General features: G+C 39.0%; 2 protein-coding genes across 4 annotated transcripts; both read left to right on the forward strand.

The window, feature by feature from the left end:
• The first annotated feature begins 105 nt into the window (after positions 1-105).
• On the forward strand, positions 106-13,056 carry CKAP2 (cytoskeleton associated protein 2). Its single transcript, XM_065862599.2, is given in 11 exon segments — positions 106-329; positions 2,557-2,641; positions 5,015-5,090; positions 6,163-6,980; positions 7,997-8,183; positions 8,758-8,925; positions 10,123-10,195; positions 10,916-11,303; positions 12,191-12,322; positions 12,324-12,385; positions 12,388-13,056. Coding segments are annotated over 11 exon segments (2,082 nt in total). The 5' UTR covers positions 106-268; the 3' UTR covers positions 12,420-13,056.
• Positions 13,057-14,221: 1,165 nt separating this feature from the next.
• Positions 14,222-27,043, forward strand: LOC136116332 (serine/threonine-protein kinase Nek3). Of its 3 annotated transcripts, XM_065862578.2 has the most exons (16): positions 14,227-14,368; positions 15,375-15,589; positions 16,354-16,447; positions 16,663-16,760; positions 17,766-17,849; positions 18,399-18,466; positions 18,585-18,671; positions 20,145-20,199; positions 21,178-21,378; positions 21,725-21,794; positions 22,397-22,443; positions 23,381-23,483; positions 23,860-23,982; positions 25,025-25,159; positions 25,794-25,920; positions 26,872-27,043. In XM_065862578.2, the coding sequence occupies exons 2-16, from the start codon at positions 15,473-15,475 to the stop codon at positions 26,936-26,938; spliced, it is 1,476 nt and encodes a 491-aa protein (XP_065718650.2). In that variant the 5' UTR covers positions 14,227-14,368; positions 15,375-15,472; the 3' UTR covers positions 26,939-27,043. The 3 variants fall into 3 exon arrangements, with proteins under 3 accessions (XP_071661374.1, XP_065718650.2, XP_065718658.2); XM_065862586.2 differs by lacking the exon at positions 14,227-14,368 and having other exon boundaries at positions 15,500-15,589; positions 16,370-16,447; XM_071805273.1 differs by lacking the exons at positions 25,025-25,159; positions 25,794-25,920; positions 26,872-27,043 and adding an exon at positions 24,276-25,016 and having other exon boundaries at positions 14,222-14,368.
• Positions 27,044-27,368: the final 325 nt, after the last annotated feature.

The following is a 27,368-nucleotide window of genomic DNA, read 5'->3' on the forward strand; positions in this document are numbered from 1 at the left end:
GCGGCACGAGAAGCGGCCGCCATCTTCCCGCGGCGGCAGGGGGCGCCGCGCGCCTTTCCCGCCCCGCCCACCCAGCGGCCACCGCCGCGCGACCCCTGCCGGCCCGGCCACCGCGCCAGGCGCAGCCGGTACGGCACTGCCCTCCCGCCATTGGCCAGTTCAAGTCCCGCGGCCGGTCCAATCAGGGAGGCGCTGTGCGGCGGCCGATTCAAACGGTCGGCGGTGGCGCGCGCCACCCTTCACAACCGCCTTTATATCGCGGGCGGCCATGGCGGCGAGACCCCTGCTCCGGCTCCAGGCTAGCCGCAGGTCCGAGCCCCCGAAACGAGGTAAGGCTGCGGGGCGGCTACCGGGAGATAAAGCCCAAAGGGCTGAACGGTTCTTCGTTCCATCCGTGCGGAGCCGAGGCGCTCGCTGCCGGGGCTGGCTGTCGTTACCACCCTGCGCAGCGGCGGTTATGGCCGCGGCGGGTAAAGGAGGAGCCGTTGCCAGAGGGGAGCTGATCGCTTCTGCCGGGGACTGGAAGATGAGGACAGGAGGCCGCGTAGGGCTTGGCAGCAGCGGCCGCTGTCCTGGCCTTAGAGCTTCTGAGCGGTTCGAGTGGATCGATGAGGGTTCGCCCTCCCCTTGCGGGGCCGGGGCCGGTGCTCTGCCCGCCAGGCCGTGCTTCTGGAATGAAAGCCTTCCTGCGTAGAGAAAGGCATGCCTTAATTTAACAGCTTCCTATTGAATCAAGCAAATCCTCTTATCTAGGCCGGCACTTTTCTGTTTATTATTTTCTGACGAGTCTGGAGCTGAGGACACCTGAGTTTTGGAAGCAGAAGGTACCTGGGAGGCTCCAGGATGCACACTGGGCTCACTGCTGTGCAGCATATCTTGACAGGTGCACCTCTTCAGAAGCAGGTGGTGTACACTGACTCTCTTCGAGTGTGACAGAGCACTGGAACAGGCTGCCCAGGGAGGTTGTGGAGTCTCTTTCTCTGTAGACATTCAAAACCCGCCTGGACACCTTCCTGTGTAACCTCATCTAGGTGTTCCTGCTCTGGTGGGGGGATTGAACTAGATGATCTCCAGAGGTCCCTTCCAACCCAAACCCTTCTGTGACACTCTGTCTTCATTCAGTGTGGGCTGGGACATTTGTGCTAAAAATCCACTGTATCTGAAGTGAAATGTAGCTTTGTCACAAGCCTCAGTGTCAATCCACTCTGCTGGCTGTGTGTTTAAGGCTTTGGTGTGTCAGTGTATGGCAAAGAACTCACCTTTCTCAGCTCTTCTATACTAGAAGGAGGTTATTAGGATAATTATTCCATTATGTGGGATGACAGCTTATTACCGTGGAGAGTGTGCAATCAAGTGCTTCGTTTCAAGATTAATGTTCAGGTTCTTAAAGGCAATAATGTCTTAGTAATATTTACTGTCTAAACTTCAGTAACATAGAAATACCTCATCATTGAGGGAACATGTTGATGGACTTTGCATAGACTTCTGAAGTGTGAATCAAGAACAGTTGGCAAGACATAATACAAAAGATAACATGTTCAAACAGATTCAGATTGGGGACTTGTGCCTGCCTAGGATGGGCAGAAGTTGGGGTTTACATGTGAGTTAACTGAAGACTTCCACAGTTGAATGAGCCTGTCTGTTATGGAGGGGGGGATGGTGCAATACCATGAGATCCTGAATGCCATAAATGAATTGTTCTGAGTCACAGATAATACTTCTTGCTCTTACATCCTACTGCATGTGAAACATTTGTAAGACTTGGAGTCTTAACTGCTTAGAGAGGCTGTGTGGATGCTCAAGCTTGCTTTGGGTAGCAGGACCATGTTAGCTACTTCCAGCAAGCCAAGGTCATGAGCTTCCTGTGGGGAATAAGGAAAGTTATCTGAAAAAGATCAACAATGTGGTCCTATGCAGCACTGAAGTCTGGTGTGCAGTCAACCAGTGAAAACATGGGAAATAGTATCCTGTACTGCGATGGCTTTCTGTATTAAGACAGTGACAGCTGGCTTAAGACCACTTCAGGAGTGTTTTTGTGCTGTTATTAAGATTTCCATTGATTCAACACTTGTGTAGATGACAACAGAAAAAGCAGCAAATGATATTACAAATGATCAGTTGAGCCCAGGTGCATGGTGTTTCCTGTGTATGCTATACTTATCTCACTACTGTCACAAGTGGAAAGTGTGCTTGCTGTAAGTAACACTAAGCATGTGAAATACTGGGCAGGAAACTGGAAGGTAAAAGAAAGAGCCTGACTTCTTCAGGTCACAAAATCATGTTTCTTTTAGCATAATGCAGCCAAGCAGGCACCTTGCATAGTTGTGAAATTGCATTCAGCTGCCACTTGAAATTAGCCTTTCTCAAGAAATAAGAGAATCAGTAAGACATCATAAGATGTGAATATTAAAGACTTCTTCATCCACAGTGTCTGTTTTACAATGTCTTGATGCTTTTCTAATTGCACTTCCTTTTTTTCTAAGAGATTAAGTTTCTCTGACATTGCTGTTTCAGCTGAAAATGTAATAAGGTGTGTGTTTGTTTTTAACCCACTAGAACAAAGACAAAAAGTTGAAGAATATCGATCAAGGAAAAAGACCTTTTCTGGTGTGCTCATTGAAGAAAATCAGGGATCGATCAGGTATTATTTCTGCTATGGCTTATGTTGCTTTAGAAAAGTCCCTGGTCGGTGGGAAAGAGGTAGATAGCGGTTCTTACAGAGAACCTGAACCAAAAGGTGAGACCATACAAGTGAGGCTGGATACCACATGGATTTACTGAAGTCCTTTTAAAGTCAAAAGATGCTAAAAGTTTTTATTAAGCAAATATTTAATAGATGCAATTCATGAAGTGTATTAGTGTTTCTTCTAGAGACCGAGACAGGGCAGAACGCATTCATGGCAGAGCTCTCATTTCAGATGCCACTTAGCTGTTTGCCTCTATAAACTTCCTTCTGCAAATAACTTTTTTCCTCCTTTCTACTTGGGCTATGCTGCATGTGTTCACAATCCACTTGATCTAGCTTCATTGTATTTTTATAATTTCTGAGCCACTATTTTGTGCTAAAAGCAAAATATACTGTAATAAAACCAAACCTGTGTGATGGCCAGCAGGTAGGTGTAATGTTCTGTAAAAAGAGTGTGGGCACCTATCACCAATTAGTAGTGCTTCTTTTTATTTACTTCTATTTAATTTTTCTTCCTGCTGTTGTCTGAAGTCTGGATGTTTACTATAAGAGCTTCCAATAAGCAAGAGAAGCTTCTGTAGAGAAGATGGTGCTGTGAAGGAGTACAGAGGGTTCCAGCTCTAATATTAGTTCATGGTGTAGCTTTGTCACTTATTTTAATGTTTTTGCAAATGGTACATTTCAGTCTGAAATTCATTCCCATCTAAATGAAGTCTTGCCTACAGTTTTGTGCACTTGAGGTGGTGTGGTGCCATGTTCTACAGCACAGAACTACTTGGTAGTACAAATCTATCTGAGCGATGACCTTTGAATATAAAATATGCATAAATGACAAGGATAAATTCAAGCTGTCAAAGATTTGCTCTGTGTAGCAGGGAAAGGCAAATGTTTTCATGTTGTAGAAAGCTATCATGTTAGAAAATTGTGCCAACTATTTCATTGTACCAATACTCTTAATTTAGCATTTGATCTACGTTACTTTTCCTTGCTTTCAGTTTCTTCTCTGGCTATTAAATTCCAGGGCTCTTCATAGTCTTTAGTTAGCGGATTGTTTAGCACTATCATGTATGTGGGTATGATTAATGCTTTTATTTTGCAGCTATGTCCCTTTTGTAAAGCTTTCACTGCTACACACTGTTGACTACCTGAAAGAAGATTGTAGTAAGTTGGGTGTTGGTCTCTTTTCCCAAGTGACAAGTGATAGGATGAGAGGAAATGGCCTCAGGCTGTGCCAAGGGAGGTTTAGATTGGATATCAGGAAAATTTTCTTCACTGGAGGGGCTAACAAGCACAGCAACAGGCTGCCCAGGGAAGTGCCATCTCTGGATCTGTTTAAAAGGCGTGTAGATGTGGTGCTTAGGGACATGGTTTAGTGGTGGATTTGGCAGTGTTAGGTTTACAATTGGACTCAATGATCTTAAAGGTCTTTTTCAACCTAAATGATTCTATGATTCCATGACTTTTTATTAGTTCCCTTAACATGTGTTCTCTACCACAGGTGACATGGAGGTGATGGCTTGAAGCAGACTGTGTTGTCCAGCATTTCAGTGTCACTAATTATCTTTATTTTCACTAATGTACCTTCATTTACAACTCAGGTAGCTTCCAGAAGACCGTCTGATGTAAAGATATTGGTTGCTAACTGGAATATTAATTTCCCGTCACATGCAACAGTGCTACATGATTCATATAATGAATCATGCAGCATTTGACGAAGAATTTGGATTTGTAACTTTAAACTGAGGCGTTTCTCTTCTGAGCTGTCAATACATTTTCATAGTTGCTAGGAGACAATACTGCTCTTGGTGGTTTTGTTACTCGCTGGATAGTCTGATGCCAGTTCTGATGCCTGACTGTAGGTTTTGGAACCTGTCATTGAACAAGAACACATAGTTCCTTCCACAGACTCTCCTCAAATAGCCTGGCCTCTGATGATGGCAGTAGCTGAGCTTCAGTTCCGTGTGCTGCTCCCTCTTCCCCCTCAATTGCAGCATTTAGAATCTTGACCTTCTCTAACAGATGTGTCAGGCCAGACAGGATGGTGCTCATCCTTGCACATAGGAATGGCATCTGCAGTAAATCAGGTCTGTCCTTTTCCCTTCTGGTAGCCAGCTCTTTGTGTGCAAGAAGGGATGTTTTGCAGTCTAGGCCCTGATCAGTGGTTGCTTAGCCATTCATTTTCTTCTGGAGGAAGAGTACAAGCTGAACAGAAATGTTTCAGTGTGAATTCAGCCTGTAGACTGCCACCTGGACCATGTGAACTTCCTCTAAAAATACATTCATTTATGTTGCAGGATGATTTAACATGTCTTCTTTTTTTTTAAGCAGTAGCAGAACTAGGAGAGCAACTAGCAGTAAACTGCAAGGCAAAACACAGCTCTCAGCATCTCCAAAGCCAGGAATGGTAAGTTTTTGATATGCAAATACAGATGGCACTCTGTTTCTGTGGCTACAACATTCCTCTCACCTGAAACTATATTTAAGTGGTTTGCAGGTGCAGAGTTGTAGTTTGCTAAAACTTCATTTAGTGACTGCTTAATATAGGCTTTTTAGAGAGCTGTCACATTACTGTACATAATGCATCATATTGATATTCAGTTTGCACCTGACCAGAGAGGGGATTGAAGAGGTTACCATGATTGCTGAAATGATGATTAAATTTTAACAGCTTTTCTTGAGACTCTCAGAACTTTTTGGATATATTTTCACTCTTTGGAGAAATTATTTAAAATCTGTGGAAGGTCTTTATTTAGAGCAGAGAATTCTTCTGTTGTATTCTGTTACTTGGAAAAGCACCAAATTACTAACAAAACGAACTGTTGAATGTGTGGTGATGTTGTCAAATCTCATGTAATCAGAAGTAGATGCTAATACCTAATCAGAGTGTAACCTTATCTAGGCGTTCCTGTTTCAGCAGGGGGATTGGACTAGATGATCTCTTGAGGTCCCTTCCAATCCCTAACATTCTGTGATTCTGTGAATAATTCTCCCTCTTCTGGTGACATATCCTAATGCCCTAATTAAAGGCTTTACTCACTACCTTGTGTTAGTAGGGTATCCACACTAAGTGGAGGAATGATGTTGCCATTAAGTGATGGGGTATGCACACTGAGATACTGCTTTTGACTGTATAAAGCCTAAAGCTTCTACTTTGACTCTTCTTACAAGGTGATTTTGGCAGTTACAAGCCAGCAGTTGCTTAAAGATGGTTTTCTTTCTTTAAGAAGAGTGTAGCCCTCAGGCCTCCTTACTTCCAAGGTAGAGTTTAAATAATCGTTATTGACTTTGTGATGTGAATTCTGCAATAATAGTTGACAAATATTCTACTCAGTATATATACACTACTTTCATAGATACTTTTAAAGTGGCACTTAATCACTTTAGTCCTGTGAATGAGTGAAAGCCTCTTTTGGAAACAAATAACATGTAACATGAATGTACTTCTAACATCTCCATGGATGTCATTCTGATTTCAGGAAAATAAAGAAAATGCTAATGAACTGTCATGGGACCAATCAAATGGAACCTCAGAAAAAAATGTTACTTTAAACTCTTCTACAAGCACGCTGACAAATTCCATATCAGGTGCAAAGTATAATCCTGAAGATCATGCATCCAAGAATGAAGTCACTGAAATAAAATCTCAGCATGTGTCACTTAGTAAGTCCTTCTTACAAATGAAAAGCATGAAAGAGAAGGAATTGATTGCAGAAACAAAACAAAACTCAAGTGTCAGCCTACCAAAGAAACAAGTGTTTGGTACATATCGTGGCAAAATTATCCCATCAAAGATAAATTCCTTCCGAAAAGTACCAAAACATGAGGGGAAAGATAGTTCCTTGCCAGATAAGAAGCCTCTTCCTTCTGCCACCAGACCAACAGCAAGTTCTTTGTCCACGAGCAGCTGTAGTATAGTTGTGAAGACTGTCAAAGTCCCAAAGTACCATAATTCTGTAAAACCAAATGGTAGCTTCCAATTCCAGAGCAAACAATCTGACAAAGCTGCTATTAGCAGTCTGAAGAAATGGCAACTGACACCTGCTGTAGTGTCAAAGAAAGTAACAGTCCAAAAAATGATCAGTGAAAGGGGACCACAGCTACCGAAGGCTGCTTCTAACAATTTTGACCACAGAGCTCTAGGAGTGAAGAGATGTGCAGATTTTTGTGAAGATGCAAGACCAGAAGCTCCAGCAAAAACAGTTTCTCTTGTTCCTGGTACAAAGTTGGGACAGGATTCTAAAACTAAAGGCAAGAGTAAATCTACTCTGCCAAAAGAGACAGCAGAAGAGAGAAGGTAACTGCATTACTCACTGTTGCAGCTTGATCTTGGTATTTAGACATTCTTGGAAAGAAGGTCTGTTTTGATCTATTTCTTGTAAATGTGCTGGGAAAAAATAGAACTGAGTGTTTGAACTTGATGCCCAAGGGCAGCAGGCTAAAACTGTAGACTTAATACTGAGAAATCAGGATTCAAACTAATTACAGCAGCTCTTCAAACTCACAGCTTGTCCTGCGTGGTTATAAATAAAAAGTGTATATTGCTCAAGCTCTCTGTTTTTTAGGCTAAGTATTGTGACAGCCTTAAGCATGACAGATACTTTTGTAAGTGAATTGTCGTGCATGCTGCTGCTTTAGCAAAAAAAGATGGCTGATGCAAGGTAAACATGTTGATGGACTGAAGGAGAGCAATTGTCAGTGACATTTTTCAGCTCAGTGAATGCAGCTTAGACAATGGGGTGAAGAAGACTGATAATCTAAAACTTAATTAGTATTGGTAGAGCTCCTTGTAGAAAGTCACATTTACTAAAAATTGGTGGTCTAGGGGATGGGGTTGAAATGAAGTGTATAGGAAGACTGAAATACAGTCTTCACAGTTTTATACATCACTTTCAGATTTTAAAAGCTGTGTTCTGGGTTGTTCTGGCCTGCTCTCCATGCTTGGTGACTTTAGAGATAGTTTCTAGTTTTCTGGTTTGAAGTGAGATTAGGGAAGAGAGGTGGCACAGGTGAATAACTCAGAAGTGTTTTTTACCCTCTCTTGGAAAAGTGTCTGTAGCCTAAGTCTCTTGCTGCTGCTGGAAAAGGGGAGATGAAAGTGTTCTGACCTGATAGATACCTAAAGCAGATAGTGATATGCATGGTTCTGAAATTTCCATGTAGGTCTAAATGGCAGCTGTGTTCCTTTTAGGATAAAGGACTTGAGGCCTATCTGGAAAGTATGTCTGTGTACAACTTAGCCTAGCTAGTGTCAATCAATGTAAAAAGAAATAGAACGTATGTCACTTCACCTAATAATCTTCTTAAATGCAGAGCTCGCCTGGCTGAATGGAGGGCATCCAGAGGGAAAGTGATGAGGAGACCTCCAACATGTGTGCTTCTGAAACCCAAGTCTAAAAGGGAAGAACAAGAATTGTCTTCTGGCAATTCTTTAGAGCATGTATTACATAGTGAAAAGGTCAAGAAGACTCTGGCAGAGTGTCTGCATTTAATTGAACAGGTATTTGGTCCCTTGCCTACCAAGTTCTAATGTGTAAGACCCTACAACCTGCAAGTCCTACAGCCGTACTGAACTGGGAGTCAGATGCAGGGGACTAATTGCTTCCCAAGTTAAGCAGTATCATAGCTCTTTGCTGACACCTGAAGAAATTAATTTTCACTTAAGCTTCACTAACTTATTGAACTACTTAAGATTAGGCAATAATAACATCATAATAAGTAGAAAAGCTATAATGTAATGAGAGTAGCTACAGAGTAATCTAAAGCAAGTTTGCATTTGCAGAAACTTGGCTGGACTTCTGGGAAAGTCCGTTTTAGGAAATTCTGAAGGTATCTATGCATTTGACTATCCCTTCTACTTACTTACATACTACTGTATGAATCTCATTTGGAAGAATAGGTGAATGACAATCTTGTTCAAGTTCATAATTCAGTCTTGGAAATACTTGCCATCTTCAGCTTTCAGGGTTATTCTTCAAAGAAAGAAAAAATACTTGCCTTCTAGTTCAAAACCAGCTAAAATACAGTGCCTCAAAATGCCTGCATTTAAATCTCAGCTCTTGTGTTGACTTTAGGGATGTCAAGGCGATGAAGTACGTGCCATGTTGGGAGATTTGACACAGAGCATTCCTGGGGCTAAAAAGCTTGCAAAATATTGGATCTGCTGCATGCATCTTGAACAGATGGGTCCTCTCGAAAAACTTATTGCCGTCTATGAGGAGGCCATTTTGGCAGGAGCAGTGGTGAGCAGCTTGTCTTGAAGTTTGAGATTATACAAATATAAAGGCATGAAAGTATGTGTCGAGGGTTTAGATTGCAGGGTGACAATAAAACCCTGGCAGATGAATTGTTAACCTCCTCTCCCCCCTCCTTCCCCCTTTTGCCCCTCCCTCTCCCCCCTTCCCACTAAGGACAGGCGATCGGGACGAAAAGAAGGACAGAGAGAAGAGAGTTAGAAAAATTAAAAATGCTTTACTAATGCTACTAATAAGAATAGAGAAAATAATACAAAATACACAAAACCAATCCTGAAAGTCTCAGCAACTGCAGAGCCAGCACCCAAAGTCCTGGATTGGACTCTGCAGCCAACCGGAGCTGGACTCGGTCTGTCACTAGGCCTCAGTTCACAGGGACAACTAGCAAGGTCCTCTCCTAATGTTGGCCATAAGCAGAAGGGAAAAGGGACGAGATTCTCGTGATCTCCCACTTTTATATGAAGTATTCACGTGAATGGAATGTTATACACAGTTGATCAGTTTCTTGGTCACCAGTTTCTTGTTGCCCCTCTTGCGAGATGTCCATCCATGCTTATCAATAACTTTGCATTCCATTTCTAGGTTTACTGAAACATGTATCTGGTTCTCCAGGAAAATGCAGCTAATATGAAGGTTTTAGCTGATAGGCAAATCACTAAAAGAGGAACTTGGTTTTTAACAAAACCAGGACAGTATGGTATATAAAATCCAGCTACTTCTGATTTTAATATATCCTTTTATAGTATGAGAAAAGCCACAAGGGACCTACTTGAACATAAAAAAAATGGATTTGTTTAGCTCTGTAACCACTGCAGATACTTTCTACACTGCTTACTACTTTCGAGAAGAAAGGTTTAGGATCACCAAAATACTATAGAAGAATACCTACAAGAAATTAGGGACTGAGACTTCTAGTATCCCTAGAAACCCCAAACAATTTAATTTTATATTTATTGATGGACTTGATTCCTGTGAAAGATCTCAGGGCATCAAATACAGTCTTAGTGCACAAATGCAGCATTCACGTGTGTTCTAACATGTGTTCCAAAGAGCATTAAATAAAGGTTTTATAACATGAACATCATGTGGTCTGTACCACTTTCCCTGTAACTGTTATACCGAATAAGATGAAATTATGGTTAATGTTTGAATTCTTTTTTCTAAAACGTTACAACTTTTTTCCAGCCTAGAGTTGAACTGCGACATGCTCTGATAGATACTATGAAAAACACTGAAAGCCTTTTTAAGTTTGAGGATGGTAAGTGTGAGCACTCTGACTTAGTTAAATGTCTGGCTTGTCAGGCAACACAAGGTAACTGTTTATTTGTGCCTATATTTAATTCTGTTTCATGGGAACTCCACTGTGATAATTTGGTACTCAATTGTTTTTGAAACCAGCCTTGACTGAACTAACACTTTTCAATTGTGGGCATGTTAAAATGAGTAGTGGAGATGCTTTCATATTCCAGCTTTCTACTTAAACTCTAGCAAAACAGTGTGGTCCAGCTATTTTAGCCTGATAAGCAAAGAGTAAATAAAAATATTCTTGTGAGCTAAAAATCAGTTGCCTCTTTGACACATGCGGCTTCACTAGCAGATGAATGGTGTTATGGTGTAGTGACAAAGGCAGTAAATATTCTGCTTTTGGAAGCAAAGTAGCCATATAAATTCCTGTTCAATATAACATAACCTGACAAGTATTTGACTCCAGAAACTGACTGGAATACTCGTTCGGAGCTGCTGCATTTGGGAAGGAAGAGAATGTCGTCTTAGGACGTACTTAGCTTGAGTTTTGAGGTTGCAAGTTCTTGAAGGTGACTAAAATAATTAGTAACTTCAATTGCTGTGGTTCAGACTCAGCACATACTTCACTTTCATTCTCATGTAAAACTCTAAGATTTCAAAGATCTCTAAAACATTAACTTCTCTGTAGTTGCAACTAATCCTATATGTATTTTCTTGAACTTTTCAATTTTAGGAGGAAGTGTGACAGAAGCTCATTTAAGTGAGGTAGTGGAAGTCAACAAGGAACCAAATTCATCTGTAGAGCAGGTTCAGGAAGCCTTCAAGGATTTTGACTCTGACCAAAAAGCAGAGGGTGATGACAAGAAGGCAGAAACTAGCAGTGAAGAGATCAAAGAAGAAGAAATGCATTTAGACTTGAAACTGAGAGAAGAGATGTTGCCAAAAAGCAATAAAAAGCACAAGACTAAGGAACGTACAAAAAAGAAAGGAAAATCGGAAACACAAGAGCAGAATGAGGATGGGGAAAAAGCTAAAGCCCAAGTAGTTAATTCTCCTGAGAAGGAAAATGACACATCTTATTCAATGACATACAATCTGTCTACCACACCATACTTGGAACGGTAAGATTAGTTCAAGTAACTGTGGAAAGTTTGCAGTGTCTGGGGCAACAGTAATGTTTATGTTCTGTTGAAACAGGGAAGTACTGCATTTGTGAACAGCTAGTTAAAAGTTCTCAAGAGCTTAGTTTTTTAGGATTGCTTCCTCTTCCTTCAGAAGGAAGTCTCTTAAAATAAATTCCTCTATTTACTCAAACTGTTTTGCTTTTTGAATGCCTTACTATAGAGTAATCAAACCTCTTTGTGGTAGATACATAAATTCCAGGTTTAGGATCCCTTCCCAGAGCCCACATGGCAGTAGATGTTCTACACTGAGCTAGGTAAAGAGAAAGTAGGTGTCTCCAGTCCTCCCTTTTTCAAATGTAGATGTTATTGTATGTCATACAACACAGAAGAAGTGAACAAGATGTAACTGTCCTGTAAATGTTATCTTAATTGTATCCTGAGGCAAAAATCTGGGTGCTAATCTCAGGACAAAACAGATAATATTTAAATAATTTTTTTTTTGCCACAAGATTTTTCTAAGATAGCAGACTTAGGAAAGTTGTGCTCAGTTTTGGCATCTGATGAAGCTGGACTCATGGCAGCTCTCTGCTGTCCCTCATAGCAGGAAGAACAGTTTCTTCCTGATGGAACCACTGGGGAATGTACCTCTGGAAACTCCTTTCAGGAGATTCTCCAGATCAAAACATTTTACCGAAGGAAAGAATTGTATATCTGGTTTTAACTGTATGAATGGGAAAGGGCCTATTTCCCATTTCCTTTGGCTATGGGAAGGGGAAAGAGTTGAACAGGAATCATGACTTGCTGTTTCTACTAGGTGCTATGGTACTACAGAGGTAGCTGTATATGGAATGCCTACGTTTATTTTTTTTTCTTTTTTTTGTGAGGATATATCATGAAGTAAATGACTCCAGTGCTAAAGACCTGAAAGTTGTTACCCCTCTGCGATATTCTCAACGCATTCGGGAGAAGATGTGCAAGGTGTTGGATACTGTTCAAGATGAAGATGCATGTGTCTCCATTTGAACAGCTGGGAGAACTGGAACCAAAAGCCACTGCGTTTATCCACAAACAGACCAATGCGCCAAAGAAACAAGTGCTGAAGTAGAAGAGTAAAAAGTAGCATTAAATGCTATGGGAGGGTTAAAGATTGGACTCTTTTTAAGGAGAGCTTTTAGCTGTTTTGAGAGAGGAGCTATCTAAAACTTGTATGGATGGCTTAGAATTGACTGCTGGAGTCACTGAACTTTTGAATTTAAGTTTCTGCTCTTTCAGAATTGTGGTAAATCTGGTGTGGTTTAGTACTTTTAAACAGTGTCATGTTAAATATGATTCATTAAATATTGAACTAAGGACTAGGTTTAACACTTCATGTAACAATTTGATTTTAGTATAGTGCTAATATCTACTGTTCTCCTGTTGTAATTCCTATAAAATGTTCAGACTTGTATAATCTAATTTTTAGTTTAAGAAAAAAAAAATAGGCATTCCAATAGGGCAATTATATACTACAGCAACCTTTAGTTTTGAAAACTGAAACTACCTAGTAAGGTGTACACTAAGTTTAAACTGTTGTATCCATTTTTAGGGGGTATTTTAACAAAACTAAGTTTGATCCCTTTAGTTACCGGGTTTATTCATTATGAAATCTCCCTTAGATTAAATCTGGTACACTAATTACTATGTGCCTGTTCTAATGTTGGTTTGCATTTGTCTGTCATATGGTAGACTTATTAAACTAAACTGAATTGTATTTGTTCTTTATTTATGGGCTTTAGGTTGTAGAACACGGCTATAGGCCTGAGACTGGAATTCTGAAAATTATTTTAATCTGTTATTGGAAATGAACTGTCAGAGCAGAACATAGTGAAATTTTTCACATTCAGCAGAATCTGAGTGTTTCTATATCTTCAGTATACAGAGCTTACATGAACTGTAACTTTAGCTGAGTATTCAGGTTTCACTGTTAACAGACCTTGGTCCTTATGGCCAGCTAGAATCTTCTGTTTGCAGAAGGGACATGCTCTTTGTAGCTAACCAGATACTAAACTTTTAAGTGTACCGTTGCACTGTTTTCTAGAGAGAACCTTGCTGATCACTGATAAGCAAGTCCATACTACTCCAAGGAGTAACACAGGACATGGTATAGGCAAGTGCTTCTGGTTCTCTGCTATGGAGACACCTCTGCTGCATCTCATGGACCATGTGCTGACAGCTGTGTCATGTCGGTTCTGCTCCCTCATGGGGAGTGACTGGGACTGCATGGAGTCTGCCTCAGGGTGATTGGGTGTTTTGGTTTTGTGTGGGGTGTGGTGTTTTGTTTTTGTTGTTGGTTGGTTGGCTTTTGGTTTTGTTTTGGTGGTTTTTTTTTTTAAAAACATAAAGTCTGTGAAGTAGAAATGTTTTTTCCAGCATGGAAAACAGAATGGTGGAAACCAAACACACCTGCAAACAATTTTAGCTGGTTTTGCCCATCTTGAGACACTTCCTTACCTCCTGTTACAGAATATCCTGTAGTTAAATTTTTACTTACACTTCCTTACCCTACTGATTACGTTTCCATAGATAAAAAACAAGATCAAAGTACAATTCATTCAGCCTATGGCTTAATATATTTCAGTCACTAGTGCTAAGCAAATTAAGTCATCATGGTAGAGAAAGCAATTATGAAAATAGGGATTTGTGCCTTTTTTTTGTGCAATGTAGAGACTAAAGAGCATCTTGAGGTATTAACATGAGGAGCTGGGCAGAGAGGGTGCTGTTTATTGTTAGTAAATATCGGGTATAAGCCCCATACGCTCGTTTTGAGAAACAAAACCTGCCAAGCTTCTACGAAAGGCTGAGCCGCTAGGAACCCGAACGGCGCTGCCTCAGGGGGCGGGAGGGACCGCGGGCGGGGCGAACGCCCGCTCGCCCGGCCTCAGAGGCCCCACCGCCCTCCGTCCCCAGCCCATCGGGGAGGGGCTGGCGGTGCTGCCCGGCTGTGGGAGGAGCCACCGGGCCTTTCCGGGGGCCTTCGCTCGGGATCCAGGCGGAGGGTGCGGCAGTTTGCTCGGCCCGCTGAGGTGGGTAGCGCCGCCGCGCCCGCGCGTTGGGGGCCCGGCGCGGCCTGAGGGGCTCGGAGTGGGGAGCTGGGGGTAACTGCGCTGACTGTGAAGCACACACCGAGCGTGCCCCTACTTAGGTACCTTCAGAGTTCTCAAGGAACTTAATCAGCCTGTTTATTTTTCACACTCTTGAGTAAATCGGAATATTGACCTTTCAGAAACAAGTAAGCCCTGACATACCTTCTAAAACCAACTCATTGGCTCGTGTGCACATATACCATGTGCACACAGGTATGAACACAAAGCAGTGTTCAATTTTGAAGAAAACACGTAGTCTGTAAATCAGCGATAGAATGTGTCTGAACAGTTCAAAGGCGCACCAGGGAAGGTTCAAACTTGGTATTGGGAACCATTTCTTTACAGAGAGGCTGGTCAAACCCTCAAACAGGCTTCCTAGAGAGGTGATAGATGCCCCAAGACTGTCAGGGTTTGTTATTTGGACAATGTCTTTAATAACGTGCTTCGACTTTTGGTCAGAACTGAATTGCTCAGGCAGTTGGACTAGATGATCATTGTAGACCCTTTCCAACTACATTCTATTATATTCCATTCCATCCTAACCTAAATCTGCCAGTTGTTGAGGTTTTTGTGCATGAACACGAGTAGCTTTTTTTGGTAAGAATTGTTACTGAAAGTTTGAAGTTTATGTTATTGTGCCTGTGAATTCTGCTTAGCATTATGAAGCCACCTGCAGAAGTGCAGGTGACAAAAAGAAGATGCTAAGTTGTAGGGCTATAATTTAGATTTTTCCAAGAGCTTTTGTATCAAAATTTTAAAAAAAAGCAGAGATGTCCTGTACTATACTTTGAGTTGAGCTTTCTGAAGGCCTTATTTTCAGTGAAATCACGACAGAAGTGGTTGGAATTGTATTTATGGCAATGCTGTACAGCCGTAGGTATCCACATACTACATTCATCACCCATTCTCGTTATTTTGTGTTTGGCTGGTTTGTTTTCTCATACAGATTATATTAACAAATTTCAAAAAATGAATCAAGGTCATTACAAAGTTCAGAAGATCATTGTGTGAAAGAGTGAAGTGCTGGACGTAGCTATATAAAGCATGGAAGAATACAAAGTGTTGAAAGTACTGGGAGAAGGATCCTTTGGCAGAGCTCTCCTAGTTCATCATAGAATCAGTGACCAGAAGTATGCAATGAAGGAAATAAGACTTCCTATGGTAAGTGTGGCATGTACCTCACCTCACTCCCCACTTAAAAAAAAAAAAAAAAATCATAATTCTGAATGTATTTTTGAAACTCTGAACACGTGTGTTGGGAGTTTTGTGTATTAGACAGTTGCATGGTATGGCTACTCTTTGGCTATGTTTGAGTCGGCATTGTTGATAGATAAAGTATGAAAATCTATTTCGGAAGGTGTGTGGTCACATTTTGGGAAGCATAGCATATAAGAAGACACTTAGAATGAAACCCCTGTGCCACAGATGCCCTTGGCTGGATTCCCATTGATTTCACTAGAATGCAGATTTCCTCTGAGGAAATTAACCTCATATGATTCAGGTTACCTTCTCTGCACTTGGCTAACCAAAAAATCACAAAATGGGAGGCACTGGCTTTGTCGAAGCTGAAGCTCAGTTAATACCTGGGCACTTAGCATTATATTAAGTTAACGCAGTGTAGACTGTCAGCTGTTCCAAAGTCAGTGTGTGCTGCTTTGTTACATAGTTCTGCATTGCTAAAATAGAAAAAAAAAAAAAATTAACTGAAAATATCCTCTCAAATTAAAAAAAAGACCAAAAAAGTCTTCAACTAGTAATAAACCATAGATTAAAAGATGATGGGGTTTTCAAGTTTCGAAATGACTTTTTAAAATAACTGAAGAACAATTCTAAAAAATATTTTCCTTTTGGAAAGTGAGGTGCATCATGTGTATATATGAAAATCTGTTACTGCCACATTTATATAAGCACACTTACATTTTCAGTCTTCATCTGATGCAGAGAACTCTAGAAAGGAAGCAATCCTGTTGGCTAAAATGAAACATCCAAATATTGTTGCCTATAAGGACTCATTTGAAGGTAAATACAAAAACTTAAAATATCTTTATTTAAAGTTGCATACTCCTGAGGGATCAAGGTTACTTTGTCTTGTTATTTAGAATACATGTTTTAAACAAAACACATATATATTGTAATATATAATACATAGCATGTAGTCAAAACTTTATAGTAAAAATAATATATTTACCCTGCTAACGAAAATACTAATTATTGTTAAATTACCTAAAATTTAGCTGATGGACATCTCTATATAGTGATGGAATATTGTGATGATGGAGATTTAATGCAAAAGATTAAACACCAAAGAGGAAAGTTGTTCCCTGAAGATACGGTAAGAAAAGACAGCATTTTGAACCAAGAACCTAGAAAACGTTTTCATGTGAACTGAAATATCCTGCATCCCATAAAACAAATTACAGATAGGCAAACACCTTGAAGTACCTTAAATGATACAAAGGTACTTACAGATAGAATAGAAGCATTATTTCTTTGATAGTGGCCATCAGAACAAGGTGAGAATTTCACTGAAAGGAATAAAAAAGAAATTGCTCTGAGAAATGTGCAGGGAGTGTGAAAAACAGAGTCAGGTTTGCATGCATAAATTTATGCAATTAAGTAAGAATTTAACGCAAACTTCAGCCAGAATTTAAAGCACAATTAAAAGATATTGCAAATGAAAAGTAAATAAAGCAGTCTGGTGAGATAAATGAAACTAGCCAAGAAACTAAATGCTTGCATTTTATGTAGCAATTAAATGTTTAAACCATTCAGTAGGCATTACCTTCTTTTATCACAGAATCTATAAAATTACTTAGGAGAAGTTCCAAAATTACACTGTAGTGATTCAGAACTACTTCCTGCCACAGTTCGAAGCATCATTTTAGTTAAAATGAAAATATGAGAATTGTCACCTAATCTAATATTGAAATTGGCCAAACATCTCTAAGAATTTTATTTTGTAGTTCCAGAAATAATAGATTTCCTTTTAGAAACAGTATGTTAACTCGGGGTGTGTGTGTGGTGGTGGTTTTTTTATTTGCCAGTTTACTATGAAATTGTAATTGGCATCCTTGTGAAGTGCCATGTAGTGACTCCTTAGCTTCATGAATGGGTTTTCTAGGCACAGGTAGCAAACATTCCTTCGCCCATGTTAAAATACACTTTATCTTAAATAATTCATTCTTCCCTGTTGATTGGAGGCCATTACGCTATAGTTACATTTAACTCCCAGCTATTCTGAACATTTTTTTTCTTTTTTAATGTTTTTTGAATCTATTAGTGAAGTATTCATTATAGAAAGCATTGAGCTGCTGTAACTCTTAGTTACTCTTTTTAGATCCTTCACTGGTTTGTGCAGATGTGCCTGGGTGTGAAGCACATTCATGATAAACGTGTATTGCACAGGGATATCAAATCCAAGGTGAACAGAGCAAGTTTTGTTGCCATTAATAAACTCTCTTGTGCATGCAGAAGTCCAGCTCCCTCTTTCATAATTTCCTGTTACTGCTACATGCTGTGTTTTTCATTTAGGCTTAAGAATACTAGGTAAATTAAATTACTGAGTATACGTATAGGATGGTGTAATGTTGTGGGCATAAACAGACTGTAAGTATAGCTCTACCTTTCATATCCATGCTGCTGATAGCGCCAGTTGCTTGTGACAGACTGCATATAATTTAAACCAGTAACAGAAGTGTAAAATCTGAATGCACTATGCGTTTGTAAATATCTTGCCTCTTGTTTCCCTTTAAAGATAATTCTCAGCTTTTTGTTTGTTTTTGTTTGTTTGTTTGTGGTTTTTTTGTTTGTTTTTGTTTTTGTTAGAAGTATTAGGAGAAGCAAGTAAAAGGAAATACAAAGATAAAATATCAGAAGTGATTGCCACTGTATTTTTTGTACACAAAAACTGCAGAAATGTCTCCTAGAAGAACATTTAAGTATGTTAATCTATCCTTCTCTTGAAATGCAGAATGTCTTCCTCACTCAAAATGGAAAAATCAAATTGGGAGATTTTGGGTCTGCACGCCTTCTTGCACAGTATGTGGATATCTTCACTGATCTCAGTGGTGCAAAGTTTTATTTTACCATTGATAAATAGTACAAATTCTTAAATAATTACTTTTCATCTAGTGTTTCTTTTTTGTCATTTCAATAGTCCAGTGTCATATGCTTGCACCTATGTGGGAACTCCTTATTACGTACCTCCAGAAATATGGGAAAGCATGCCATACAACAACAAAAGGTATTAGTGTTTTTAGTGGTCACAAATAGTGTCTGACTGATGTATGTCTTTTTATTGTTGTCTGAGCTGAGGAATATTTAGAAAGAGGTAATTGCAGGTTTTTTAAGATGCAAAGGCATAAATTCCTCTTTACTTAGGTAAGTGAAAATACGATGTCTTTAGTCTTAAAAATTTGAAAACTACTGTGCAGACCTCTCTGTGCATTTGGGAGAGTAAATAAAAACAGACAAACATACACACCTGTATCTATGTATGCATATATGTATGCATATATGTACGTATGTATGTGTTTGTGTCTTTTGGCTGGTCTTATCTTTTCATAGGATCGTAGGATGATTTGGGTTGGAAGGGACCTTACAGATCATCTAGTTCCAGCCCCCTGCCATGTGCAGGGACACCTTCCACCAGGCCAGGTTGTCCAAAGCCCCATCCAATCTGGCCTTGAACACTCCCAGGGATGGGGCACCCACAGCTTCTCTGGTCTGTTCCAGTGCCTCACCACCCTCATGGTGACGTATTTCTTCCTCATATCTAATCTAAATCTACCCTTTTTCACTTTAAAGCAATTACTCCTTGTCCTATCACTACCAGCCCTTGTAAAAAGTCCCTCTGCAGATTTCTTGTAGGTACTGGGAGGCTGCTATAAGGTCTCCTCAGACCCTTCTCATCTCCAGGCTGAACAATCCCAACTCTCTCAGCCTGTCCTGATAGGAGAGGTGCTCCAGCCCTCTCTTGCTGAAGGTCTTGTTGCCACTCCTGATAACGTGGGGCTCATGACTACACAACTGATGACTTAGATTTATAGAGCCCCGTTATTCCAGTCCTTACGCAAGAAGTTCTGAGAGCATCTTTATAGTATGGTGTTTACAGCTTCCTCTCAGACTCCAAAATGCTGAGTTATTCTGTGTCCCCTCCCCTAGCTCTCCTCTGTGACCCTAGCTGTACCTGAACCAAGTGACTCATTTTCCACTGAAGGGAAGAAACCTTCTAGCACTTAGGTTGTTTTCTGCACCTCTTGCAAGAATGGCATCAGTTGCTTCTTGTACAGATGGCAGTACGGACTTTGGGTGGAAGATGATGTTTTTTTCTTGGAGGTAGAATTCTTATTGGCAAGGCCAGAATTCCAGCTCTCAGAATTAGGATCGTATGTCTGCCATCTGATGTTAAGGGCCATGGAATACAAAGGCCTTCGTGTATGGAAGGATAAATATTGTTGCAGCAAATTGCTTAGGAGACATTCTGGGAATAAAAAGCCAACTACAACTGTATGACAGTCATCCTTATTTACATCAGGGTGGGATAAAATAAGCAAGATAATTTCCACTGGAGAGGTTAAACACATAATTGTCTTTTATGGTTACTTACATTTATTTTTCATTTATTCTATTCAGTTATGTACACATAACCTTTTCTAGGCAGGATAATAAATTGTAATTTTTGTCTCAAAATTTCTTATCTTTCTGTACCATACAGCGATATATGGTCTCTGGGATGCATTCTATATGAGCTGTGTACTCTTAGACATCCAGTAAGTATGGCTTTATTGCTATCAGAAAAGTTTTGGAATTCCAAAAATTTGGATACCAAGGCATGGAGCGTTATTCTCTTTTTAGCAGCACTGAAATATTAAGTATCGTCACATAAGTTCTTGCATAACCTATCAGGGGTGATATAGAAGGTTGCCACACACCGCAGATGCTTGGCACTCTGCAGCCAGGCCAGTGGCGTGCACCATAAAAAAACTGGTTTTGCATGGAGATAGAAGTTCTCAGCCATTTGCGCTCAGGCTGTTTCCATTCATGGTTATAGTTGTCCCAGCTGCTGTTGCAGTCTGTGATGACTTGTACTTGGAAGCAGTAATTCCTGACCGAAGACTGGTTAACAGCTGAGAAGAGTAACAACTGAAGCCACTTCATGTAGATTTGCAAGAGACTATTTGTGCCCTGATAGGCTACTTTTGATGATTACTCTTCTTTGTTAAATCGAAGTCTGTATCTTTCCTGGTTTTGTTTCATTCTTGCATTCTGATTCTGATCTCAAATACATGAAGTAAACGACACTAAGATGATCCAGATTTTCTTAGTGCTAGTTTCCTACAAAAATAAAATGTGAACAATCCTAAATTTATAGGAGTAACTACCACCTGTTTCTAGTTACAAAGATTTTTGTTTACCATGTCCATTATGATTTGATTTTAGTTGAATTTTGTATGCAAACTGTGTTTTCATTCCCAGAAAATTATGTTTCTGTCATTAATAAGTGCCTGTGTAACAGCCCTGCAAAATGTAAAGGAAAGATACTGGTGTGTTCGTTGTTCCACATCTCTGAATTAGAGCCCTGAAAATGCCAAACTGGGAGCCAAATCAGTATGGTAATAGGGACCCTACGTAGATACATACCATGCATTTTTATACAATAAATGTTAAAGTTACTCTCAAATTATGTCAGCTTTTTTTTACCTTATGCTTAAAGTCCATGCTCTAATGCTCATTTATTTTTAATGCAGTTTCAAGCCAATAGCTGGAAGCATCTCATCCTTAAAATATGCAAAGGATCCTACAATCCACTACCATCTCACTATTCCTATGAACTTCATTACTTAATAAAACAGATGTTTAAGAGAAATCCCAAGAATCGTCCATCAGCCAGTACTATTCTTGCAAGAGGTTGCTTAACCAAACTTATCAAAAATTGTTTGCCTTCTGAGGTACAGTATATTCTTATCTCTACATTTAAAGAATAGTATCTCTACTTTAGGTACAAAATCAGTTTCTTTGTAGTTTGTTAGTGTGTAACAACATGAAATGTAGTGGTGTATAGGTCCTACTCTAAAAGCTATAAATGCATTTGCAGATTTCTCAGAAAACTGAGGTTTTAGAAGGGTTTGTTTTGAAAATAAGATTTGAATATTGACATGATGCTGATAAAATTAGATATTGTTAGCTGCAACAATGCTTTTTGTATAGTAAGTCTGTTTTAAACTAATAGCATGTAGAATAATTTTAGAAAGGTTGAAATTGCACTGTACTTGTGTCTTTTCCTACACATTCCAGATGACAGCTGAGTTTGAGCAGGTTTTAAAGGAAACCAAGAAGCGTGAAGGCAATGCAGCAAGACCAAAGGGTGAGTCAGCAACATTTTTCTTGACATAGGGAATGACAAAATGACTAGCAATTGTAAGATCTTAAACACAGCTATAAAACTTCAGTATTATATGTTCAAATCTACTTTTAATTATTTAAAAATCTAATATCATTGCACTTGCTTGGAAAAATGCTTGAAGGGTGTAAATGATAATCCAGCATGAGAAGCACAGTGCAAAGCTGGAATACATACATTGTAAGCATTAAGACTTGTGCTAGAATTAAACCTCTCAGTTTTAAAATGAGCAAAACTTACAGCTATTGCATATATTTTAAATATGACAGTGCTTTCTTTCCCAGAATATGGTGAAGCAATTTATTTTTATTATTTCATTTTTAGTGAGAATGTTGGATTTTTTCTTCTGCATAAATTTAGCTACACCAAAATTTGTACACATTTGGAACTGAATAGTAGAGGGACTCCTTGTTGACAAAGAGCTGCGCTGACAAAAGTGTGAAGTAGCTTTCACATAATTTTAATTGCTTGGTTTGGTGGCATTGCTGTCGTACGTCTGGAATACCACTTTACTGCAAATGTTTGCCAAAGGTATTAACTCTTGAATCTGTTCCTTAATATATCAGGTAATGCCGTGGCTGGTGGAAGTTCAAATAGTAAGAAAGAAAATAGGGTAAGTATCAAATATAAATTGGATATTTTAGTATTTTAGAATGTTCTGTATTATAGAAAAGTTAATACAGAAAATTGTTAGTATGCTAAACCATAGATCAGCCTACTAGGTCAGCTGTCCTATACATTCAGCTTGCAGAGTTTTCTTCTGCGTTTCCTACCACTGTAACTTTTTGATGCTTTCCATGTTTTGTTTAGTTCCAAAGTGGATTTCCCTATAGCCCTGTATAAATAAATAAATAATAATAAAGAAATCAAACAACAGAAAAACTCCTTCCTATTTTTTTTAAGTCTTGGATACTGCAAAATTTGATGCATTTTCTTTGCTTTAGGGACATATTTTGAACAGGCTGCTGTGGAAACAGTCTTGCCTGGACATAATTCTCTCTAGGTTTTAGGGCCCATGTGAGATTTCAGGTGAGGAGAATTAAGTCACAGGTGGCCAAGAAATCACATGTGGGTAGATTATAGCACAGCCTGGCTCAGCCATGTTGAGTAGATTTTTCAATCCATGTTGCTAGTAGGGCTCACTTTTTTTTCTTTTATTAGACCTGTCTAACAATTCTATGATTTTGTGATTCTGTCTGAGAAGCTTAATATTTGTGTGCATCTTGGTTTCCCTGGGAATATAACTCATTTATCTTTATTCACATTTAAGAACTGTAGCAATATAAAAAAAACAAAAACCCCACAAATTGCATCAAATAACTACATATGTGCTTAGCTTCAAAAACTGGGACGGTTGAAAAAGGACACACCAAGTGGAAACTATTGCAATAATAGATGCAATTCAGTTGCATTTGGCTTCATAGTGTTAGTGGTTTAGTTCTCAAATCTTTAGGTCAACCATTTAATAGCAAAACTAAAATAATGCCTCATTAATATTACTGCTTTGTTTTTCTGGACAATAATGATTAATAAAGTCTGTTCTTTTAAAGCAAAGTGAAGAAGAAAGTAGCAAGCATAGGCCCTTAGAAGGGAAAAATATTACTAAGGATTTGAGAGAAAGTACAAAGGAGCAAAGAAAATCTGGTGAAGAGGGTAAGTTTTATAGTTTCAAGGCTGATGCATTTCCTTCTACGTAGTGGTATCTCAATGTCAGTGATCCAGCTAGTTAAACAGTGCAACTATAGAAAACTATGCCATGGTCTGTTGCTTCTGCAATTATATTGATTATTACTGCTAATCTGAGATTTAAAGAATAAAGATCCTGGCCAAAGTATTAAAAAAATCACTGTTTGAAAGCATTTGGTATAGAGTAAATGTACGGGGAATTCTTTTACCAAGTTTAGACTTGTACCCATAGAATTAAACATCACTGTTACTGAAGTGCTGTATGCTTAGTACTAGTTTGGATGGACAGAGAATCGAGTTAGATGCTGATTATCATCCTTTTTGTTGTTGTTGTTCCTCGCAGGAACTACTGATTTGTCACATCCCCACAGGAAGCAATGGGAAAAGAGGATATCCAGTACTGTGGTGGATGTCCTGGAAAATGCATCCTTGCTTTCTTCCAGCTTTACATCTGAAGAGACTAAAAGTAAGTTTTACTGAGATGTGTTTTTGATTCAAATAATATCAGTGGTTCCTTACAGATTTTAAAAGACAAAACCTTACAGGGCATATTTTAAAATATGTAAGAATAATTTGAAAATATCTTCTTAACAAACGCTTAAAAATTCCACTGTGCCAAAGAGAATTTCTTAGTGGTCTTGTGTGGCAGGAGGATTGCAAAGGGTGATGAAAGCCACAGATAACATTAGGAACCCTAAAAATTATAATAATTGCTAAGAAATTATCCTTCCAACCCTCCTCTTAATATGCCACTTACAGGGGTAAGACTGTGGAATTCCTTTGATGGCAGAATGCAGCTGCCTGTCTTCCAAGTACAGCACGTAAGATCCGTACTTCTACGTCTGTTGTCGTTTAATGTATAGATAATGCAAATGGCAAGAACTATTAATTATGTACCTGAGATGTGAGGCAGAGATTCTTCCTTCTTCCACACCAACAGCTTTTAATCAGAACATTTAACATGGAGTTTCCTCTGAAAAAGGTGTCAATTCTACAATGCCCCACACTGTGTGCAATTGTTATAATTATTTCATGTGATTATGGATATGAATTCTAAGTAAATGTGTATAGATGCTACTGAAATAAGTAAGTAGTCAGAAAATGCCCAAGCTGTGGTAGGGATGTTACATATGCATAATTATATGCAGGGCAATGGCAGAGGACAGAAGAATGTGTGTGTTTAGGTATTCAGCTGTCAAAAGACACAAAAATGGCCACAAGCTCCATTTTGTGAGATTTGTAGAGCCACCAAGTAAGTTTGCAGAGTCTGTGACTCCTCATACCCCTTAGCCCATTTCTGCTGGCTCCCTGCTGGCAGAGGGCTGCTCTGGGGCCTTCTGGAATTTTCTTTCCTCTTAATGCTGATAGTGTTAACCTCAGTATGTGGAACAGTCAGGAATGCTACATGTGGAAAAATCCCTGTATTTCTCTCTTGGATATCATCTTTGTAATCCACACTGCCAATGCAATTGTATCTAAGCAGTATTTATTAATGATTTTATACCTAGGTGGCTGTGTTATGAACTACAGTGAAAATAAGCCACGTAAGCAGTGGAACAAGGAAACTCCTCAGACGCTGATGAACATTCTCAGTAACGCAGATGTCAGCTTAGCATTTAAAACATACACAATTTATAAACCAGGTAAATCCCCAGTTTGCGGGCAAACCTTTTTGCAAACAGTTTTATTAATACAGACTTTTTTTTTTTTAACATATATAGGCCCCGTGTATAGAGATTGTGCACTTGAGTTTGTGTCACAAGAAGACTATTTCGGTTCTTTTTTAAAGTTTGTCAAATGAAATGTGGGATTGCAAAAATCCAAGCTGGGAATTCATGAGTAACTGTACATCTCCACTGCATCTCTTTATGAAGAACTTCAGTTGCAGCTCAGTAGCTGAATGAGGTTGTGACAAAAATGCAGCGGCTGCAGAGCCGTGTGTTCTCCATCCTCCTCAGTGGCCTGGTGGATGCCTTAGGGAGGTGCAGTGCCCTGCCAGGTAAATCCACCTTCCCAAAGTCACTAGTGCCCTAATTTGAAGACAGGATGGTCAGATGGCACAGCTAAAGGTAACAGTAGTCTATAGATGTGCACAGCCACAGTCATAAATAGGTGTTCTGCACTGCATTGGTGTTATTGGTTTATCTCCCCACTTAAGTAACAGCTTGTACTGCAATCTGCTAAGAACTGGGGACAAATTAGAAAGGCTATTAATATTCCTAACAATTTGATTTTATAGATTATTTTGGTGACATTTTCATTTTTGTACTTTCAAAGCTTCTGCAAATATATTTAGAGGTCCACTTTCCGATGAAACTGAAGCATCTGATGAAGTAGATGGTGAACATGAAGCTGTTGTTGTAGATTCTGAGAGACTTGAGCCCAGATCTGATGAAGATGACACGTATGTCCAGATGACATCCTTGTATTCTTATTTTCTATGTTTCCTCAAAGATATTCTTCCAAAAATACATTCCCCTGAAAAAAATCAGTATTTTTCTCAGGATCTAAATCTATACAAGTTTTACATAATGAGTATTAAAATTTAGTAGCATTTGATATCTTGAAGGTTTTCTTTGCTATATTTATAATTATTGATGGTGTTGAGATTGAGCAGATTGCTTGTTATTAGCAGATAGGCTAATTGCTCATGACTTTGCAAAAATGCAAGCATGAGAAGAAATTAGATCAACAGTAAAATGCAAAACCTTCTTGTGTGAAGTACCTTTGTACTCCGACCTTGAAATCAGACAACCAGTAGCAAATCTACCTACCTAGTGGTATGTTTGCTGTATTTCTGTATTATTCTTCCCAATTTTTCATGCATAGTGCAATAAAACCACTTTGGTACCTACTTATTGAGAAATATTTGTAGAAAAATTTAAAATTTATGTCCTATTTATGATAGTGACCCACTCCTCCCATTTTTGAAAGAGCAGAATGAACATCAACATATTCTGAAAAGAAATATTGTATTTTAGAGTTGTGTGTGGCCTTGGAGGGGTTTCTTGGATTCTCAGAATCTCAATTTGTTTATTTTTGTGACATGTAGAGATGAACTACTTGGGCTTGTATAACTGCAGTTCAGCCGCAAGCTGTTAATATCAACACATTTGCAGTCTCTTAGTATATGTATTTGGTTTTGCTTTTGATAAAACCTTTTGGGGTGAATTCAAAAGAGGACATCTATTGGTTCCATAATCACAATGGTGCAGGAAATGCATCTCTTGTGTTGATATTTTTAATATAAATTCTCCTAGTTGTAGGAAAATTTTAGGGGGGAAAAAAAAGGCAAATAAAGATTTATAAGGTTGTATTTTGCTTCACAAAATAACATTTTAAAACCTATTTTTAGGGACTTTGAGGAAGACGACCCAGACTGGGTGTCAGAACTGAAAATGATATTGAAACACAGCGGTTGAAAACTTGAATTTACCTACAGTAACTGAAGCTAGACTTGCCAGTGTTTATAATACAAGTCATTGTTAATAGTTGTAGCTATTAATAAAATTATTTCAGTAAAAAAATTCTGAGCGTGCATGTTTGTTTTCTATATTGCAAAACTGAGGGTCAAAAATGCCTAACAAACTTAATTTTAACTAGGACACCTGCAAATAACTGAACAAGTCTAGATATTAAATGTATTTGGAGTTGGTAACAGCTTTGTAGAAATGATCAATCAAAAGCTTTAGTGCTAACTGCGTTGTTCAAATGACCTTCTTGTCATATTTCAAAGAGATGGTGTAACACTATGAGAGTGTGTGAAGTTTTTCTTCCAGACTACACATGGAAATATTACATAGTAGGAATAACTGATCTTGTCTGAAGGGCCTATTATGGAAAACATGCAGC

The sequence above is a fragment of the Patagioenas fasciata genome, chromosome 1, assembly GCF_037038585.1.
Source record: "Patagioenas fasciata isolate bPatFas1 chromosome 1, bPatFas1.hap1, whole genome shotgun sequence".
NCBI classification, from domain to species: domain Eukaryota; kingdom Metazoa; phylum Chordata; class Aves; order Columbiformes; family Columbidae; genus Patagioenas; species Patagioenas fasciata.

What these genes read in the sequence shown, in the direction of transcription:
- LOC136116332 (XM_065862578.2), top strand. Translation starts at nt 15,473, where the DNA reads ATGGAAGAATACAAAGTGTTGAAAGTACTGGGAGAAGGATCCTTTGGC. An exon ending in AGGAAATAAGACTTCCTATG is followed by an intron (nt 15,590 to 16,353) that starts GTAAGTGTGGCA and finishes TTACATTTTCAG; the next exon opens with TCTTCATCTGATGCAGAGAA. An exon ending in ATACACAATTTATAAACCAG is followed by an intron (nt 25,160 to 25,793) that starts GTAAATCCCCAG and finishes GTACTTTCAAAG; the next exon opens with CTTCTGCAAATATATTTAGA.